The sequence below is a fragment of the Phyllostomus discolor genome, chromosome 12 (genome assembly GCF_004126475.2).
Source record: "Phyllostomus discolor isolate MPI-MPIP mPhyDis1 chromosome 12, mPhyDis1.pri.v3, whole genome shotgun sequence".
NCBI lineage: Eukaryota > Metazoa > Chordata > Mammalia > Chiroptera > Phyllostomidae > Phyllostomus > Phyllostomus discolor.
In genome coordinates this window covers 66,763,948-66,786,623 of record NC_040914.2, presented here as the reverse complement: position 1 = coordinate 66,786,623, position 22,676 = coordinate 66,763,948, and the positions used below count along the sequence as shown (strand labels likewise).

Below are 22,676 nucleotides of genomic sequence, written 5' to 3'. Positions count from 1 at the left end.
CCAGCCAGGGCAGATAGGTGCTTGATTTTAACAGCAGATCCTACATGCCTGGGGGAGCATTGTTTTATCAGCATTTAGAGCAGAAGGGCTTAGCTGTGATTTTAAAAAACAGATAATGGGAAAATACAGGCAAATATTCAACTTTTAGCTATACAGGAAATATCTCAATCTTTCCCAATAGGTGAGAGAAACAGGTACAGTTCAGAAATGTTACAGGTTCAGCTCCAGGCCACCACAACAAAGAGAGTATCTCAACAAAGCAAGTCATCGTCTCTCGGCTGGTGGAGGGTGTTGGCTTCTGTTTGTGAAAAACGTAACACCCTCGAAGTGCAATACGGGGAAGTGTACCTGTATTTGTCACTATGGAAGCAATCTGTCACATACTTACATGCATGTCCATATACTTGTGTATGTGTACACTCACATATATAAATGCTTTATTTTTGCTGTGTACAATAACTTCATTTACTATTTTATCATTTTACTTGCATGCACAAGTGCAACAGTTTGCAATAACCCATTTCCCTGGTTTCCAAGGACATGGAAATACAAAGTTTCACTGGGATTCTAATGCAACCTTAGGGAGAGCTCTGCATACTTGGCTTCTTTAAATTCTGTCCTAAGAACACACTTGGACCATCACATGGTGCACTAGAACCTGTCTGAACTCTAGATCAACAATAGCAAAAGTCTGAGTTGCCCATTGTAATTCAAACAATACTGAAACTGCAACAATGGAAATATTATAGAAAGGCAGAGGGAAATTTAATTTCATTATACAGCTAGGATTAGCAGTGATTGTTTTTTGTGTTGTTTACAGTTAGGTCGGATTATAGTTCTCTGAGCTATGAAATCTGCCAAGTTCAAACTGAGCTGCACCTTCCAGTGCAAAGGAAGTATGAAAAGGAGTTGTTTATTCAGTGGCACTTGTCCTAGTTTCCCAGGGCTGCTCTAACAAAGTATCACTACCTGGGCAGCTTGAAAGGACAGAATTATTTCTCTTACAGTTTTGGAGGCTAGGAGTCCAAAATCAAGGTGACAGCAGCTTCATCTGCTTCAGCTCTCTCAGTCCACCTTAGAGAGGAACCCTTCCTTGCCCCTTCCTTGCTTCAGGTAGCTACGGGCAATACGTGACCTCTCTTGGTTTGTAGCTACATCATTCCAGTTTCTGCTTCTGTCTCCACCCCGCCTTCTGTCTGTCTTTTCTGTCTCTGGATGTCTCCGAACCCCATTCTCCTGATGAGGCCTCATTTGGAGCTGCTCTGCTCTGATACAACCTCAGCTCACACCTGCAAAGACCCGATGTCCAAGTAAGATTGCATTCGTTGGAATCAAGGTTGGGATTTGAATGTATCCTTTGGAGGACACAATTCAACCTTCAGTGCCACTCAAGTGGAAATTTTTAAATAACATACTGCAAAAAACACATGAATTTGTCTTCTTCTTTGCTGGCAGGAATGGACACGTTAGCCTCCTCCTGGTCCCCTTCCCCACATTGGAGGGCCTCAGCATTCTCGCATTCTTGTCTCACAGACGGAAAGCAGCAGCTGGTGCAACTTGACTTCTCACTTCTTGCCTGTTAATCTTTGGCTCTAAGTTTTCCAGATTCCACAGGAAAGTGGTGACCCTACTCATCTTTCCAGGACACTGGGACCTTTATTTGTTGATTTAGTTTATTTATACATCACCTGCTGGTAGCTTGATCTAAATACTACAAGGAATGTTGCCATACTAGAAATAATATACAGCCTTCAATAAATCACTCAAAATCTGACATTCCTTTGTGAATGCTTCATGTAATTAAGGGGGGAAAAAAAGAAAAACTAAATGAAAAAGAAAAATGTAATCAAGTAGGTTGACAACCAGCAAAAGATAATTAAAATGATCCTGTTTTGTTTCTGTTTCATTAACATGCAAATGAGATTCATGAAGTTTGAATTGTGTTTCACCAAGAGCCATAGAAACAGATTAAGAATGAAAATGAGTCCCAATGATGGAGGCTTCCGATGAGTATATGAATTAATGAAAAATATAATTTTATACAATTCATAACATATATACATTTTTTGTGATTTATTGAATCTCAATGACTGAAATAAAGGTAAAGAGTTAAATTAAATTTTGTATCTCCTTCCAAAGGCCAAACCCTATGAAAGCTTTTATCATGCAAATGGAGTGATGGCAAACGTTAAACTCTGCTTTACTTTAAAAGTGAGTACCAGATGGACCTCCTTCTCCTAGCAGGGCTGAGATGGCAGCTCTCCGACTGGGAGGACTGTGGCTGCAGGGTCAGGACTAGCCCTCAGAGAACTCAGGAGAGCCCACTCGCCTGTGGTCAATAACGGGTTCAGAACTGAAAATAGGGAGAGATTGTGCAGTGGGACCAGTAACTCTCACTACAGGGCAGGTACAAGTAAAGGACAAGCATTACCAACACAGACATATTCACAGCCCCCAGCACCCACTGTGGTCCGGGATCTCAGTGATGGCTCTCCATTGATACTCTCCCACTCAGAAACACATTATGTCAATTCTACGCAACAAAAAAGAAACACACATAAGTAACTGTCTCTAATAACATGAGATAAAATTTTTAAATAATATTACATTTAAAATCACGCTAAGTTGTTAGATATTTATAATGTGTACCAGATGGGAAAACACAGACAGCCAAACACACACACACACACACACACACACACACACATCTATTCGTTGTGTCCAATGTTCAATGTCCTCACACAAGAAACAACAGAACCGAGGATAACATCAAGGAGTAAAATCAGAAGAAGTGGCTGACATATGGAATGCTAGAAGGGCATAATAAATGAGAAAGTCACAGCTTTAATAACACATGATGTCAGTGCCTATTGCTTCCTGGATGTTAAAAATGTTTTCTGGGTTAGCACCGCCATAGAGTCCCTGCACAGGCGGTCTGCGCCTTAGCATATTATGAAAAGGGACCACAGTAATGTTCTGCCCTCAGTGCACAGTCCTGAGATTCTCTCTTATTTCTACAGCAAGTCGCCATTTAATTATCTGAGCTTTCCTCTAAACATATTCAAGCAATCACACACAACCTAAGAATCAACAGTATGAACTGAGTGTCCCTAAAGGGGCATGAAGGCTGATTAAGTTCCCGTTCCTCAACAGGAGAGCAAGCCACGTCATCCACACTGAGAACACACTGAGACCTTATTACTTTTAAATATCTAGGAACTTTTAAAATTACTTCTTCTGACAAACTTCCTTGCTTATCTTGAAACAGAGGGCCAATGAAATTTTCGTGGCTGCTGTATACATAATGATTGTATACAGATGTTCCTTGACCTACAATAGGGTTAACTCCCACTAAACCCATAGTAAGTTGAAAATAACTCAAAAATGCATTTAATACACTTAACCTACTGAACACCATAACTTAGCCTAGCCCGCCTTAAACGTCCTCAAAACACAATATGCAAAGACACTGGAATCACAGTACACTGTGCAGCACTGGTGGTTAAACCTGCGGCCGTGTGCCTGACCAGGAGCCACACCTCACTGCTGCTGCCCACACTGAGGGAGAGTGTGGAACCACATATATCAGAGCCCAGGAGATGATCAATGTGCACTGCTTTCACACATCGTAAAGTCAAAAAACCCTAAGTCAAACCACTGTAAATCAGGGACCATCTGTACTGTTGTAAAAAAGTTTATTTTATAGGATACATAAAAAAGTTGCCAGATTGGAGGAATTCGGTTCTTTAGGTGCTGAAATGATCATGCAGGATTTTTAAATGGGATGTGACCCTCTGCCACTCCAGCACCAATCCTACATGTCACATATATCCCGTGAGCTTCTGCCTTTGCTTATTTAGAAACTTACTTCCATTTACAGTATATTGCTTATAACGATTTTATTAAAAGAGAATGGAAAATTAATGAAATTCATCGTGAACCAATCAGAGGGAAAAAAAGGAGACTTACCATCTCTTCGATTTAGCCTTGCAAATCCAGGACCATGGCTGCTAGAGAGCTCAGAGGAACTGCTGAATGATGCCTGAGACAGAGCAGACACCAGAGGCTCATCACAATCATCTGCCAAGAGGAAAAAAACCATTCGGGTTAGTACAGTGCTGACAGCTTTCCTGGCTTCAATAGATAAAAGAAACACACAAACAAAACAAAACAAAACTGGGATCTCTCGCAGGATGCCCACTGCTTATATGCAGTCTTCTTCTGGAGATCTGTTAAGTTCAATAACAAAAGAAACACGATTTAAAGACAAGAGAATATGATCAAGGAGAAGGCAAACTTCACAGAAGTGACAAAATAATGCATCTTCAACTGGAAGTTTTACTTAAATAAAAATGCCTAATTAGTATAAAGTTTATAAATAAACTTATGTACGGAATAATTTATAAATTTAACTACATAAAAATTAAGAACTTATGATGGCCAAAACTTATGTAAATGAAGAGAAATACATCAACACATTGAAAATACTGGCACAATAGTATATGATTTGTATTCCAAATTAAGGAAAACAAAATAAAGAAAAACAAACACTACCTTTAAATCAGTTAGAAAATGCATTATAAAAAATGGCAAAAAGAAAAACTAGCACAAGCCAAGACCAGAGAGTTTACCAAACAGAACAATATAAATTGATGTTCAAACTCATCAGTAAAAAGAAGTGCAAATCAAGATTACACATCAGTACTACTTTACAGATGGCAGATTAGCAAGATCTCAGAAGTCTAACACCACCCAATCATCCAGACAGTGTGGCTCAAGAAAAGTTCCAATGCACTACTAGTGGGATTGCAAACTGGAGCAACTACATTTAAAATACAATTTCTGTCTTCCAGCCAAGATGGAGGCATAGGTAGACACACTGTGCCTCCTCGCACAACCAAAAGAAAGACAACAACAATTTAAAAATAAAAACAACCAGAACTGACAGAAAACTAAACTGTATGAAAGTCCCAAAACCAAGGAGTTAAAGAAGACACATCCATCCAGACTGGTAGGAGGGGCGGATCAGGCAGCTGGGTGGAGAGGACTCACAGCAAGGTGGCAGCTGGCAGACCCTGCGGTCCCACATTCACGAGCAGATCAACCAGGCGAAACTGGGGAGCGAGACAGACCACACAACCCAGGGTTCCAGTGCGGGGAATTAAAGCCTTAAACTGTAATAGGGTGCAGCCAAGAGGGGAGACCCCAAATAGGGATTTGGAATGGGGTCCAGAACTCAAGGTGTTCAGGAAATATTAAGATGTCCTCACCCCTTCCCCTTCAGGTGTGAGTTGGGGGAAGGGACACAAGGAGCAGGGCCATTGAGAGCTGTTTTGTATAGCAACACCTTTGCAGCTAACCTCTGGTGTTGTCATTTAACATATCTATAACCTTTAACTGGTTGCATAGATATGTTAAATAGCTGTGGCCATGCTCCAAGCCAGGGGGATAGAAGTAACTTCCCCACCAAGATGTAACTGGGGGGCAAGTCCCCCAAATTACAGAGCCTGCATGGGAGCTTGGAGAAGACTGGCTCCATGACATGGGGCCACACCTGCCCAGACTCACGATGGCAGTCCAGCAAAGCTGAAAGGATATTAGAGTGCTGACAAGTGTAGCCGATTGTGGGAAGAGTCAGAAATGGGGCTGCAGAGGAAGATTGGCACGGGATTTAAACCAAGCTGCGGCAGCCATTGGAAGAGGAATCACGCAGTTTTGGCAAAGTGAGGACTCCTGCGGCCATTGTGCAGGGAGAACCACGAGGCTTTGGCAGAGTGGGGACTCCCGCAGCCCTATGGGAGAGAATCACCATGTGGCTTTAGCAGAGAACCTCCACTCAGCTTTGGCACAGTGGCGACCCCCCTCCTCACAGCCATTGAGGAAGGAGAGCCACGCGGCTCTGCCAGAGTAGGGACCCCCACAGCTTTAAAGGGGGAACCACCACCTGGCTTTAGCAGAGATCCCAGCGACATAGCTGCTGGTGCCAGGAACCGAGGGAGGCCTACTAGCCAAGACGATTACTGGGAAGAACCGGGGGCTGCCTGAGCCAAGGACTTCTATTTCTTTTCCTGAGATATGGTACCCCAGACTGGGCAAAGGGGGAAGAAAGGACTGTGTGTGTTTGTGGGTGTTTTAAGGGACTTTGGGATTTTGATGAAGACATTAGGTCACGACTTTAAGTCTGTATAGCATTAAATAAACATTTCCTTTCCTTTTCACAAACCTCTGGCATTGAGAGATGTCTTTCCTACAAGGCAGTGGACATAACAAACCTGGGGGGTTCCTTTAGGTTATAGTATATTGCCCTCGGCCCCCCTTGGCCCCTTGTGTTCTGTAACAAAACCACTGACTGAAAACATCTATGGGTGTTAAGGCACAGAGAGAAACTCCCAGTCTCACAGGAGAGTTCGCTGGAGAGATCCACAGGGTCCTAGAACATGCACAGGCCCACCCACTGGGAATCAGCACCAGAAGGGCCCAGTTTGCTTGGGGGAAGTGGGGGAAGTGACTGAAATCTGACAGAAAGTGAAGAAAGTGCCATTGTTGCCTCTCAGACCCCGCTCCCACATACAGCATCACAACCCAGCAACTAGGTTGCCCCACCCTGGGGTACACCTAAGATTCCACCCCGCATATATAACAGGCATGACAAGACGTTAAAAAAATGGCTCAAACGGAAGAACCGATCAAATCTCCACAGCAAATACAACTAAGCGACCAAGAGATAGCCAACCTATGAGATGCACAGTTCAAAGCACTGGTGATCAGGATGCTCACAGAATTGATTGAATTTGGTCGCAAATTAGATGAACAAATGCAGGCTATGCTAAGTGAAATAAAGGAAAATGTAAAGGGAACCAATAGTGATGGGAAGGAAACTGGGATTCAAATCAACGGTGTGGACCAGAAGGAAGAAAATAACATAAAATCAGAAAAGAATGAAGAAACAAGAATTCAAAAAAATGAGGAGAGGCTTAGGAACCTCTAGGACATTTTTAAGCGTTCCAACATTCTAATTATAGGGGTACCAGAAGGGGAAGAGGAAGAGTAACAAGTGGAAAAGTTATTTGAACAAATAATAAAGGAGAATTTCCCCAATCTGGCAAAGGAAATAGACTTCCAGGAGGCTCAAAGAGTCCCAAAGAACTTGGGCCCAAGGAGGAACACACCAAGGCACATCATAATTACATTAGCCAAGGTAAAAATGAAGGAGAGAATCCTAGAAGCAGCAAGAGATAAGGACACAGTTACCTACAAAGGAGTTCCCATCAGACTGTCAGCTGATTTCTCAAAAGAGACCTTGCAGGCAAGAAGGGGCTGGAAAGAAGTATTCCAAGTCATGAAAGGCAAGGACCTACATCCCAGATTGCTCTATCCAGCAAAGCTTTCATTTAGAATGGAAGGGCAGATAAAGTGCTTCTCAGATAAGGTCAAGTTAAAGGAGTTCATCATCACCAAGCCCTTATTTTATGAAATGTTAAAGGGACTTATCTAAGAAAAAAAAGATAAAAAACATGTATAGTAAAATAACAGCAAACTCACAATTATGAACAACCACACCTAAAACAAAAACAAAAACTAACTAAGCAAACAACTGAAACAGGAACAGAACCACAGAAATGGAGATCACAAGGAGGGTTAGCAACAGGGGAGTGGGAGGAAGAGAGAGGGGGGAAAAGTAAAAGAGAATAAGTAGCATAGATGGTAGGTAGAAAATAGACAGGGGGAGGTAAGAATAGCATGGGAAATGTAGAAGCCAAAGAACTTCTATGTATGACACATGGACATACATAGAACTAAAGGGGGGAAAGGTGGGTGGGAGGGGATGTGCAGGGTGGAGGGGAGTGAAGGGGGGAAATGGGACAACTGTAATAGCATAATCAATAAAATATATTTAAAATAAAAAATTAAAATTAAATACAAAACAATTTTCCCACTTGAACCCTCTACAATCATGTTCCACCAGTTTCACTGACATGTCCTCCTGGAGAGAGCGTCCCTGAGATAAGTTGCTGCTCTCAGGACGCTTTACTTCTTACTCAAAGATGTGATACAAATACTAGTATTCTCTGTAGCCCGTGAAAATAAGAAGCTGGGAAGCACTGACCTAGTGAAACTCGGGCACTTGTCCACCAGGAGACAGGTGCAATTTCTAGCAACAATGCTCATCACAGCAAAAAACTGTTAACAATCCAAATATCCAAATACCAAAGGACAGATCAAAAAGTCATAGTTCTTTTCACAATGCAATAATATACAACAGTAAAAGGAAACACACACACACATACACACAAAAAGGCTGGATCTTAAAAACAAACTTTTTAGTGAAAAAAATCAAGTTATCATAGGCCATATAACATGTTTCATAGTTATAAGAATCTTAAAAAAACAAGAAAAAATCTAAATAATATGTTGTTTGTGGATATATGTGATTTAAAAAATCTATTAAGGAGACTTGGAGTGGTGAACAAACAATACAATGTACAGATGATGTATCATAGAACTGTACACTTGAAACCTGTATCATTTTATTAACCAATGTCACCCCAATAAATTCAATAAAAATATTAAAATTTAAAAAATAAGGAAATGACAAGCATAAAATTTTGCATAGTGGTTAATTCTGAAAGAAAGCAATAATAATATGTATCTATCAAATATATGTAAATATATAGAAGAGTATATATCCATTCTCTATCTTTTTATGAGTATCACATATAAAATTTTAAAATAAGGTACAAAGAGAGGGGAAAGGTATAAGAATAGTATCATGCAAACCAGGATATCCATACATGTTTATTTGATTTCCACTAATTCTTCATTCCATGAAAGGTATTTGCCTTTTATTTTATACAGTTATTAAGTTGTTGCCATTGTTGCTCTAACCAGAAAAATATTTCTGTCACATTTATTATGTAACACATACTGGTAATTTAAACTCATACAGGGTTACTGTCCCAATTTTAATTACTAATAAGCAATTCAATTTAATCTAAAAATTCTCTAGATCATTCTCAAACTTTTATGACATTTATTCTGCTTAAACACAGTTTTTAACAATTTCTAGCAGCTTTACTACTTAAAATATTCACACTACAATATTTTTCTTCAGTCCTGCTATTTGAAATGTGTTTTTCTTTAAAGCTAAATGTCTAAAGTACCTAACTGATAGGTAAAAATTTACCAACTTCACATTTTAATGCCTTTCACAAGAATTTGCCTAAGGTAGCATTTTACTTTTTAAGATGCTCTCATTTTCATTTAAAGTTCACTTTTTCTTCTTTCACACCTTAAATTTTTTAGCTAACTCAACATAGACTTGGTAACTGGCCCACAGTGCTTGGATACCTGCTGAGTGGCTTAAATACAGACGCTGTCAACCTAGTTTTCCTAACTCAAGTGTTAAGCAGTGCAGACATTAAAAGACACACAATCCATGGAGCGCTGAAGGGAGTCTCATTACGCCCAACCACAAGTGACAACCAACATGCTTTATGTGGAAACTCTGATCTGTGAGTCTGCACGTACAAGTGAGTGCATTATCTGTGGGTGGTGGAGATGGGGGAGGGTGTGCGCATGTGTGTGTTGACCAGAAACAGTCATTCTTGAATTATTACCAGTATTCAGGTGAGTGAGACAAAAAAAGGGGGGTATTTAACAGAAATTCACAATTATGCAGAAATAAATGTTACGGATGTAAAATGCCTCTAGTGCAATCAGTCACTCTAAAGGCATATATTTATTGCTCACTTGTTTTGACACTATAAACTAAGATTCAATACTGTTCTATTTTTAGGTAAAAATGGAATTAAAGTAAGAGAAGAGGTGCTTGTTCCACTTGTGGAAAGAGGAATGTGTGACACGGGACACGGAGGCGGGCTGGCCAGGGGCCCCTGGTGTCTGGGAAAGTCCTCGCTGTCGGCCTGAGTGGTGTCACGTAACGTCATTATTCCTTGCCACGAGCATACACTCCCTCCCAGGTGTTGTATGTTTACGTAGCAACAAAATGCTTTTAAAGGATTCTTACATAAAACAATAACTAGCACACATTCCGTGGGTGCTCGGTGCGAAGAACAACCATTCCACACATAGTATCTTTATGCCTCCTCTTTGGGGTATATTACTTTTGTTCCAGATGAGGTAACTGAGACACAGAGTTTGGGTAATTTGCTTGTCTCATTGTCATGGGACCCTGATATTCACAAGCTGCACTGGGGTCGAGAACCCAGTATGTAAGAACTGCATGACCACCATGACTGTTCCTTCCGGTCCGGAGTGCAGGAATTTCATTGCACACCACAACGACGTGAATAAACTATCTCTGAAGAAGTTGTATGCTCCCATGCCAAGCTATTTATTTGTTACCTGTTCGATCTACAATAGGACTGACATCAGCAAGGAGGGTCTCAGACAGCAATAATGATTCTGGTGTAAGTAAAAAGAATATTTCCCTCTAGACTTTAATGAAATGAAATTCTGAAGTATCAGTCTCCTGCGAATTTTGTTCCAGAAAACTAGTTTGCTCTGGCTGCACCAGTAAATGCAGTAAAATGCAGGTTCTGGCCGTGCAAAGCTGAGGACCACAACTGGGAGGTGATTTTGTTCCCCAGGGGAATTGAGCCATTTCTGGATACACTTCTGCCATCACAACATGGAGGTACTACTGGTATCTCGGGGATGAAGGTCAGGGACGTTGCTAAACATCTCATGGTGCACAGGGCAGCCCTCCACAACAAAGAATCACCCAGCCCCAAAGGTCAACAGGGCAGCAGCTGAGCACCCCTGTTCCACACGCTGGTAAAGACAGTCTAGTGATCTAGTGTTCCGAACTAATCTCTCAGCCAGGACTCTCAGCTTCCTCTCAAGTTTCACTAATTATTAGCTCTAATTTACTGCTTTTCAGAACGCTTCTAATCATGTTCAGAGTGCATAAATACATAGGCATTTAAGCGAGGATCTTATCAAATCTGAAATAACAAATTATTTCAGTTCAAAATGTAATTGTGCTGTTTTTTAATTAAGTACTTCAGATCATTGTCATTTCACCAGGGACATATATACATACATATATTACATATAGAATAGGATACATGTACTACATTACAAAGTGTCCCAGGTTCGATTCCCAGCCAGGTTACATACCTAGGTTGCAGGCCATAACCCCCAGCAACCGCACATTGATGTTTCTCTCTCTCTATCTCCCTCCCTTCCCTCTCTAAAAATAAATAAATAAAATCTTTTTAAAAAAGAAGTGATTATGCAGACAAAGTTTTTTTTTTAAAGATTTTATTTATTTATTTTTAGAGAGGGAAGGGAGAGAGAGACAGACAGACAGACAGACAGACATCAATGTGTGGTTGCTGGGGGTTATGGCCTGCAACCCAGGAATGTACCCTGGCTGGGAATCGAACCTGGGACACTTTGGTTCCCAGTCCGCACTCAATCCACTGAGCTATGCCAGCCAGGGCTGCAGACAAAGTTTTAAAAAAAATTGTGTTTGTATGATATTTGCATCTGTATTTAAGTTATACATATAATACATATATGTATTATAATATATATACACAGTAAAATAGACATACGTGTATATTATGCACATAGTTACATATATAATGTATATATAAGCTGGCCCTGTATAAATGCTAAGTTGGCCATCAAATCATAAGTGTGAGTGATGGCATACATTTATTGTATGGTATCCTTTTAAAAATATGTATGAACAAGCCTGGCTGGCGTGGCTCAGTGGATAGAGCGCTGGACTGCGAAGCAAAGGGTTGCTAGTTCGATTCTCAGTCAGGGCACATGCCTGGGTTGCAGTCCAGGTTCCCAGTAGGGGGCACATGAGAGGCAACCACACACTGATGTTTCTCTCCCTCTCTTTCTCCTTCCTTTCCCTTTCTCTAAAAATAAATAAATAAAATCTTTTTAAAACAATGTATGAACATATTTGCATATGTGTATGTTATATATGTATAACTGTATTACTACTAATAAAGCATGATTATATATATACATATGAGTGCATTTCACATATATGTGAAATGTGCAGATACATTATATAATTGTATACATAATATTGTTTAAGTGCATGTGTTTATGTGTAAATAAATATTGGCATATTTATATTATATATACATTGATTTATATGTGTAACTATATTTTATACTCTATGTATAATACAGTAATTATGTTACATTATATACTATTACTACATATTACATACATATAATACACAGTATAATGCCACATATTATACTATGTGTTGGGAACCACCCTGCCTGGTTTCAGAAACTGTAACCATCCCCACCATGGCTAAGGCTAAGTGAACAAACTTCAGACCAGAAGCCACTAAGGAGACAAAACTTATCTCCCTGGCAGGAGTGCTACTTCTGCTCCTTTTACTTCATCCATAACTGGCCCCCAATGCTTGATCAGTTAGCCAATGACGGGTAAGATTCCCCAAGGGGAAAAGAATCTAAGATAGGCATGATCACGGGGAGCCCCAGGGAAGGACTTGGGGGGACTATAGCAAAAGTGGGTGATAGACCATCGCCCCTTGTCTTTGACAAAGCCTGAGTCCTCATCCTGTCTGCAAGAAGTCTCCTAATCTCTTGGCTGCCTTACTTCCACTGCCTGCTTTAAGCCTGAAATAATGACAGAGGGTGGTGCAGCCCTGTGCTGGAAAGGGCGGGTTCCCCAGGTGATCAGGCCTAAGAGAGAATATGTAAAATCCTGTGAAGCCTGCTTTGTTTAGAATGCTCTCAATTAAATGATAAGAGTCCAAGCAAGAGGTGAGTTTTTTCCTCAAAGTTTTGTAGCCCTTTAGCTAACAGACCCTGATTCAGAATAGGCCCTCAGAGTTCTCTGTATGCTATCTATTGTTTGATCCTTACTGCCTGACAATAATTAATGAGCTTTACCTGTATTCCTGTGCAAAGTGTACCCAATAAAAGCCCACTGAGGAAAAGGTTCTTGGCCCTTCTCCTTTGAGAAATCAGCCACCTTTCCTCTCCAAGCAGATCATATCTTGGTAGACTTATTCTCATCTGTGGTGGCCGGGGGAGGGGGGGAGGACGGGGGGGGCCCTGCGGGCGGAGCCCCCCCAAACTATTGTTATATATACAACATATATAAAGTATTCCATATATGTGGTTTACATACTGTAAATATACAATATACAACTACTGCCACCTTTGCGCCCACCCCTACAAGTCTCCAAAGGACTGTCCACCACAGCAGCTGCCAAGCAGGGGAACCTGGGCTAAACACAGAGTGGAGTGGTTGGTCCTGGACCCTCCCCGTCTGCAGCCTGGTCCTGAGCAGACGAGCAGCCAGGCTGTGGACCTGCCTCACCCCCAATGCTCTGCCAGTGCCGCAGCCACTCCCCTCTCTCCAGCGTCAGCATATTGTCACCAGCATGCTGCCTGCTCCGGTCCCATAGAGGCCCTAGGTTCCAGCTTCCAGCTCCCCTCTGCTACCTTTTGGCACTAGAAGGAAGGTTTCTAAATTGCAGGAACAACATGGAAATTCTTTGCTGCCCTCTCCAACTTTTAGGATGAGCCTCTGGGAGACTAGGAACTTCTTTATACCAGTGGTGCTTACTGTACCCCCACCACCTCCACATAGGAAAGGCAGGGCTGCCAACCCCCAGCCAGAAACCTCTGGCCCGCACCCCCCTTCCAGAAGAAGGGCTAGAGGGGTGCAGGCCACCCTTCCCACAGGCTTCCAGCTGCCGCAGCACAGGCTGGGGCTCAGCGGCACTCACTGCCCACCCGCACCCAGCCACGCTGCTGCTCCATCTCAGAGCGGGACCAGGTGGAGCTGGATAACCCTTACCAAGGAAAGGAACTTTGACAGGGAAGAAAAAGGCACATTCTAAGCGAAGCGGGCATAGGAGAGCATGAAAACTCCATCAGACAGTTCTCAAGGGGGAAGGTGGTACACAAGTCAAAATGGTAGTGTTACAGAACAAACAAGGGCCTGGGACAATATACTATTATTGAAAGAAGCCCCCAGGTCCGTTATGTCCGCCACCTGAGGAAAGACGTCTCTCAATGCCAGAGATTCATGAAAAGGAAAGGAAATGTTTATTTAATGCAATACAAACTTAAAGTAGTGACCTAATGTCTTTATCAAAAATTCCAAAGTCCCTTAAAACACCCACAAATAGGCACAGTCCTTCCTTCCTTCCCCCTTTGCCCAGTCCAGAGTACTGTATCTCAGGAAAGGAAATAGAAGTCCATGGCTCAGGCAGTCCTCTGGTTATTCCCAGTTAGTACTCCATCTCGAACGGGAGACCTCCCTGGGTTCCCGGCACCCTCAGCTGAGTCGCCAGGATCTCTGCTAAAACCAGGCGGTGGTTCCCCCTTCTAAAGCTGCGGGGGTCCCCACTCTGGCAAAGGCACGTGGTCCTCTCTCCCGGGGCCACGGGAGTCCCCACTCTGCCAGAGCCGCATGGTTTTCCCTCTCAGGGCTGCGGGAGTCTCCATTCTGTCAAGCCGCATGGTTCTCTCCCTCAGGGCCACGGGAGTCTTCACTCTGCTAAAGCTGTGTGGTTCTCTCTCTCCAATGGCTGTGAGCCTCTTTGCACTTCCACAGCTGCATGGTTCTCCCTCTCAATGGCTGCGGGAAGGGAGAGTCCCCACTCTGTCCAGACCGCGTGGTTCTCTCTCAATGGCTGCCGTGTCTGGGTTTAAATCCCCGCGCCAATCTTACTCTGCAGCCCCATTTCCAACTCCTCCTACACTCGGGCACACTTGCCAGAACACATACCCTTCCAGCTTTACTGGACTGCCATCATGAGTCTGGGCAGGTGTGGCCCCATGTCCTGGAATCAATCTTCTCCAAGCTCCCACGCAGGCGCTATAGCTCAGGGGACCTGCCCCCAGTCACATCTTGGTGGGGAGGTTACTTCCATTCCCCTGGCTCAGAGCAGGGCCACAGCTATTTAACATATCTATGCAACCAGTCAAAGGCTATAGATATGTTAAATGACCACACCAGAGGTTACCTGCAAGGCTGTTGCTATGCAAAACAGCTCTCAATGGCCCTGCTCCAACCCCCAACCCACACCTGGGGAGTGGGAGTGAGGACATCCAAAAATCCCCTGGACACCTTGAGTTCTGGAGCCCATTTTAAATGCCCATTTGGGGTCCCCTCTCTTGGCTGCACCCTGTAACAGTAGCAGAGAATGTCTGATTAGTGATTTGTTCTATTAAGGGAAGAAATGAATATCACTCTTACTACTCCATGCTTCTCCAAAATCATATTGCTTTTTATTCAGTGTTTTCATAGTGACATTAGAATTTCCACATGAACTTTGATATACCATTGGAAATGTGAAACTATAGTTTTTAGTCTTTTTTGTAAAAAAAAAAATTCTATACACTGACTACATAAGGAAAGCTTCACTGAATTCTGTTAGAATATTCATATTCTTAGGGGAGAAAACAATTTTTGCTCAGACATTTTCTCACACACACACACACCTTATAGCTTTCAGGTCAATATCTGAGAAAACTCACCATTTACTCTTCATGTAAGAGAAAAACCATTGCCATTAAAAAGACAATGATAAATTAGAGCTCTGGAAAATTGTGCATGTGAAAAATTTCAATAGCCTTTTATAAATAAAGATGCAAGCTATATTGAAAGTATTTTAATATAGCTCAATCAAAAGTAATTTAATTTTATTTTACAAAGGGCTTTAATGCATGATTCTCAAGTAAGTAAAAGCGGTTCAGTTTTTAATAAAAGTAATTCAATTTTCTTAATCTCTGTGTAATACTACCTGCACTAAAATAATGGGGACATATTATTGGCTGCTTTTGTTCCCAGTGCAGTACATGTATTAACTCATTTGATCCTGACAAATACCCTACACTATTTGATACCATTAACTCCATTGGACAACCAAAGAAAAAGAGACACAATGGTTAAATAATTTACTCCAGGACACAGAGCTCCTATTCTGAGCTAGCACATTGTTAAAACAAGTACTAAAATAAACTTATAAACTTGACAAAAATAAAAACAGGGCTCATTTTCAGTAGCATTCAGTTTAGTTGCCAATGATTAAAAACAGCCTTTGTTTTTTAGAAGACCTGCCAAAATCAGTTGCATGACTGCTAGTGAACCATGTTTCTCACAGAAATATTTATTGGAGAAGGACAGGACAGGAGAGGATAGGATACATAACAAGCATGATTAAAATTTTCAAAAATTCCATGCGTTAGAGGTGGGGGTGGGGCCATTGACAGGAAGGTTTGGAGATGTTAGAATTTCAGTCTATTCAGAAAATAAAGTTTATTTAGACCTAACCCAAATATTCCATTGACAGACTTAAGATTAAGGAATGACATTCCCTTAAATATATATATTTCTTTAAATGAAGTGTTTTATTCCAATCTATATTATTAAAATCATCATCCAGTTGAAATTGGAAATCATCAACTAAGAAAGTGTGGGATTATGCTAACACATATCAAAAATATCGTGTACAAGGTAACATTTTATCCGAAAGTTAGACAACAATACTATTCTCTAACCTTAAACCCCGTCTGGGTTATTCTACAAACTGCTCAGGTCTAGTTTCAGGACCGTAGGAGACCCGTCTCCCTGCCCAGGCACAACACAGATCCTGTCGCTGGTGCACCTCTGCCTCCTGCCCAATGAGAGGCTGAATATACAAATGGACAACAGCCAGACTACGCACAAAAATAGAGCTCTGGCTCATAACTGGCAACTACCAGCCCCGGAAGCCAACCTACTGCCTGGTAGCCAGCCAGGGAGCCAGACAACAACCCCTGCAGCAATAGGCTCGACACAGCCAGGATGTGCTTAATAATTTAAGAGCTTCCCTAATTTGTACCTTTGCTTTCAACTATGCATTCAGTAGAGATCTTGCGATCAGAGGAAGCCGAATTTGCACACCTAACTAATCACACAGGATGCCCTCGTTCTAGCTTAGCCCCTCTACAGCCTCCCCGTCTACAGCCTCCCATCAGGGCACACCCGAAGCCTTCCCCTTTTCCCCACTGTAAAGTTCTCCTTGCCTCTGCCTACCTTTGAATCTCTGCCAAATACAGTTGATGGTGGTTGAAACCCTTGCTATAGTGGACTCTAAATAAGTAGCTTTTGCCTGTGCTCCTTTGGATGGCCTTCATTTACTTTTATGCTAATGAACTCTTTGCAACTCTGTAGGCTCCTATCCTCACAATTGATTCAGCACATTAAAGAAAGTCCATCCTACCCGCAAGTTCCTACTGAAGACCCTGGTAGTTTGAAAGGCAGCAGGGTCTTCCCGATTTAGAAAAAAGCAAGCTCTGGATCCGCCCCAGGCTGTCGCCTCTGTGGAATGGGCACTTCCGGCAAGTCCTCCTGGCTACCCCGGAGAACCCCACCCGGGAGACTTAGAACTCGCCTCCCTTCCGGGTCGTGCACCTCCGCCGTCTGCAGTGTCGTTTGCACAGGATTAGGCTAGTTCGGAAATCACTAAACTAGACCTGCAGATTAATTTCTAGCCAGCACTCCTTTCACAGATGTCCTTATGGGTGTCACACTGTTTCCGGAGACCTTTGAAAGATCACGGAAATGGTGACGGGGCCGCTCCCCACCCCGTTCTCCTCCTGTAGCCGTGTCAACGCGCTGTGTGCGGAGGCAGCTCCTGCACACTGACATGCTGGTGAGGAGAAAAGAATACATTTTAAGAACAAGTGATAATACCACTGGGCTTGAATAAAGTATAATTTTTCCTAAGAGCAGGTGACAAAATACGGGCCTTTCCTGATTTTATCTCTCATTATTTCAAAAAAATGAGATTTCAGCTCAATTATAACACCACTGAGTACAGACTACTGCTAAAATCTTTACCTGCTTGGAGTATTCATTTGAGCTTTATGTAAAAATTAACATTCTCTTGAGGATGCTAGCTTTAGATATATTGAATAAGACAAATACAAGCGTCTAACTTTGTCAATCAGTGGCTTAAATCTAAAAAATAACATACTGCTGCAACATCAAACAAGTAAATATTTATCAGTATGTTTTTTTTAGAGCTGAGCTAAAAGGCAGGGATGATTTTCTAGCTGTCAAGGAATCCATTTTGGCAGCAGCCTGTACGTTTCCATTCAGTTTCTCCTATGTAAGATGTGGGTGAATTATATATATAATTGTTAATACTCTGGTGTTAATGGGATAAGCTTTCACTTGGAGGCAAACACAGGCTTATGCATCCCAAGTTTGAATAGATTTACCAATTAATCTTCACAATTAATGGATTAATGGGAAAGCAGTTAACTTTTAATGACAGCACCACCAGAGGCAGATTGATTTCAGAGGTTTAGTAGCAACTATTTAAAGTCCAGATATTAGGACAAGAAGACCTACGAATTCACCAGACAAAATCCACCAAAGGTGAGGGGGTGGAAGAAATCATGAAAAAAGTAAAGAGAGTATCACAGCTCCAGGAGCCTACACACATCACAGACCATGACTGACAGACACCGCGGCCACAGGGGACACGACGAGGAGCAGGTTTAAGACTTGCACGCGTATCTTGAATCGGTTCCTTTTATGACCAACTCTACATTGCAGAACAGACTTTCGATTAAAAAGAACTTCAAGACAGAAACTTTAATTATAAAACTCAATCATTTAAATAATAGATCGTAGAATGTAAGATGTTTAATACAGTGGTATAAAGTGTACTCTCCCCAAATTAGGATTTTTGTGGAATGCAAGTGCGGAGAGGTTTAGAACATTAATAGGTATATAAATTGGATAAGATAAAGTGTGCTTTGAAGCCAAGTCTAAAGAAAATGCTATTGTATGGTTAAAAACTGACAGTCACACACACAAAAAAAGATAATAAATACAAATTAAAATAATGTCCGCCTAACATGGGGTCTATGCCATGGATAATCTACACACATCATAACATACAGTTAGGCAAGAAAAAGGACGTGTCTATGTTCTTTTCTATGTCCTTATTCTATGAAAGACATAGAATATATTACATACAAATGAACCCAATGATTTCTGCCCACATTTGCTCATACAGAGATTCGGGAATGTGTGCGCTACAGTTTCAGCTCATGCATCAGCGTTTACGGCATTCCTCCTCCATTTATTGCAAACAACATAAATTGACTTTTAGTCTCTAATAGAGGAACTAAAGTCAAATGGAAATGGATACACGTCTTTAAAATGAAGTAGATTTAAACACATAGTATAAATAATGTTTCTTCTCTTTTTTCTTCACTTTTAATAGGTTTGTGCAAAAACTCTTGAGTGATTGCGACAGACAACTGCTTGTTTTCCACAGCCCAGGAACAGAGGCAGAGGAGTAAATGGCTGTTGTATTCATTTGTTATTGCTGCTGTAACAAACTACCACAAACTTAGTGTCTCAAAGCAATACAAACGTATTATTTTCTTATAGTTCACAATTACTTCCCCTGGGCTAAACTCCAGGTGTCGGTTGGCAAGGCCATGGTGCCTTCTGGAAGCTCCAGGGGACAGTCTGCTTCCTTCCTTTTTCCAGCTTCCGGAGGCTGACTGTCGCCACAGGACCTCTGATCTCTGCTTCCTTCATTCCCTCTGCTTCCCTGACTCTCCTGCAACCCTCTTCACCTTAAGAAGATTCTTGTGATTTCATTGGGCCCACCTGGATAATCCAGGATAATCTCCTAATCTCATAGACCTTAATCTAATCACACCCAAACAGCCCTTTTGTTGTATAAAGTGATTTATTCAAGATTTCAGCGATTAGAATGTGGGCCTCCATGGGAAGCCAGGACTCTGCTTACCAGGTACCAACCTGTAGGCGTGGAATCAAGAAATTAAATTTTTTTCAGATTCTGTGGCTCAAAATATTGCCCAGTGTTTTGATTAAGCCATTGAGTTAAAAATGGAATGCATATTAATTATAATTTGAGACAAACAAGACTGTATCATTCCCTTCGTCACTTGGAAGATTGTCCCAAAGATTGGGGTAATTATATCTCAAATTATAATCATGCATGTGGATTCTATTTTTAACTCAGTGACTTACTCAAAATAGTGGGCAATATTTTGAGCCAAAGAATCTGAAAAAAACTTCATTTCTCGATTCCAAACCTACAGGTCGGTAACTGTGGTAGGCAGAGGAATGGCCTCCCATGGATGTCCACATCCTAATCCCCTGAAAGCAACAAGTAAATAAGAAAAACAAAACAAATACAAACAAAAACTTGTAGACCGAGACAACAGTGCGGTGGTTACCAGAGGGAACGTGGCGGGGAGCGGTTAGTACAGGTGAAGGAGGTCAGACGTCTGGTGACTGAAGATGATCTGACTGTGCGTGGTAGGCACACAGTGCATGTGGCGATTGAGTATCATGGAAATGTACACTTGAAACCTACATCATCTTATTAACCAATTCCTCCCCCATAAATTTAATAAAAAGAAAGAAAAATTAATTTTAAAAAAGATTATCCTAATCCTCTTCTCAGTGCATAGAGACATGTTCTTCTCTCCATTTGACCACCTGCTTCTTCTCCCAGACTCGGGCATAGCTCCCCATTCTCTAAGGTTCACCTCCGAAGAGTCACCGCCCCTCCCATCCGTCTGGAAGGTCCCACGGTGAGCCGAACAGGCTTCTGTGACAGTACCTCTCAGAGGGTCTGAGTGGACTCATTGGGATGAAAGTGTCTGGAGGGCCAGCCTCATGTGTCACCTGTCACCTCTCACAGAAGACAGAACGCAGCTTCAGAGCCATCCTCCATGGGCTCAAGTTCTGCCCCTGTCAGCTGCTAACTGGTCCTCAGAACTTGATCTAAACTGCTTTCTCCCACCTCTAAATGGAAACAGTGATTATACTAAGATGAGCAGGGCTTTCTGAAAATTTAATGAATTAGCACACAAAGAATACTGGTACCTGGAGCATAGTAAATACTATGTGAGTATCTGTAATTGCAACCTTAAGTGTTTACTATTAAAAATTCAAATAAATTAAGACTTTGAAACTGAATAAGATTTAACTGGATATCTTACAAAATCTTATTATAAGAATTATACCTTGAGAAGGAGAAAAAGAGAGGGTAGCATTTAACATGCATAAACACACTGTTATCCATCCCTCTAAAAAATCTGGCACAGAATTATTAGCCTAAAAAAAGGCAGTAAAATTCCCTTGTGATGCATTCTTTTCCTATTAAGGAATAATTGTTAATGTTCCAAAAGCCCACGTTTTTCTTTATCTCTCTTGGGCTTTAGAGTTGTTTCATTTACTCCAGAAAAACAGAATTTGAGATTACAGGAACCGGGCAGCCACAACTCATAAGGAAAGTGGAAAGGAATTAAGGGAACACGGGGGCATCGCTTCATCTGGACGCCTTGAGGGTGGACTTGGAACAGTCAGGCTGTGCCCAGCTCAGTCACATGCGCATGAAGTCACAGCAACAATGACCTCCTCAGCGTGCGCTATTTCCATTAACGGGTATTTTCAACCTGAAATTGCCATGTTTTAGACTTTGATTCCTGGAGGGAAAATTGGGTAAGCCTCAATTCAATGCCTATTCTAGTCATATCAGATGATATTTCGACATTTGTGAAGAAAAATACTCCATTTTATTACTAAATTATTTTGAGAGTTGTCATTCGTATCTCAAAATATCACACTTAAAGATGAAGGCTGAAATTTTTCATAGTGATAGGGCATATTTCTTCAGGTAAGTGCATTTTAGTAGATTAAGTCCATAAAGCTATTTTAATGAATAGCTATTTCTAACCAGGGGTGGGGAATGAAGCCAACAAAAATAAGGAGATTCTCTTGAGTAAAACATAAAATCAGATGAAGGATATTTCCATTTTATTGGCTAAGATTATTATGTTTGAATTTGTAATTAAGCAAGAGATAAGCTCTGCTGACCTGGAGGGTGCAGGGGGCGTGTATTTCCACCTTGTTTTGGGCAATTCAGTGAAAAGCCAGCTGAGCAAGGGTGAGTTAATTCAATGGGAGAACAGGCTGGTGCCTGTTCCAGAGGCTGATCTCTGGAACCTCCTTCCTTCCACACCTGCACCAGAGAACCACCACTGCTGCAAGGACACCTGTCCTCGGAGCCGGTTTCCAGCCCCTCACCTCTTTAAATACAGGTTCCACCACGGCACAGGCCCTGTGGCCAAGTGTGTGAGCCCCTCTGTAGGCAGAATTCTGATGCCCCCAAGAGTCCATGCCCTTGCAGACACCTTGTAGAACCCCTGCCCCTTGAGTGCAGGCAAAACCTATGAAAACGACAGAATCTCACTCCTATGATTGTTATATTACATGACCAAAGGGATTTTGCCGATGTAGTTAATTAATTAAGATCCTTGATTTAGTTGACTTTTAGTTACTCAAAAGGGAGATTATCCTGGGTACATGTGACCTAATCAGAGGAGCCCTTCAAAAAGTCTTAAAGGTCAAAGACACAAAGAAGTCATAGAAGACATGAAGCATGAGTGAAATTGCTCCCACTGGCCTTAAGGAGCAAACTGCCATGTCACAAAGAGGACCATATGGCAAGAGGTGGTGGGTGGTCTCTAGGAGCTGAGAACAGCCGTGGATTTCCAGCAGGCGAGAAATTGAAGGCCTCAGCTGCAAGGAACTAAACTCTGCTCACAGACACGTGAGTTCTCTCCGAGCCTTAGATGACACAG

At 41.8% G+C, this 22,676-nt stretch overlaps 1 protein-coding gene across 1 annotated transcript in view; it reads right to left on the bottom strand.

Moving 5' to 3' along the window:
* Positions 1-22,676, bottom strand: part of CNTNAP4 (contactin associated protein family member 4) — a 235,811-nt gene that overhangs the window by 188,275 nt on the left and 24,860 nt on the right. Inside the window, exon 2 of the mRNA XM_028501841.2 lies at positions 3,970-4,080. Within this exon, the coding sequence (XP_028357642.1) occupies positions 3,970-4,080 (111 nt within the window). The remainder of the gene's footprint in view (positions 1-3,969; positions 4,081-22,676) is intronic.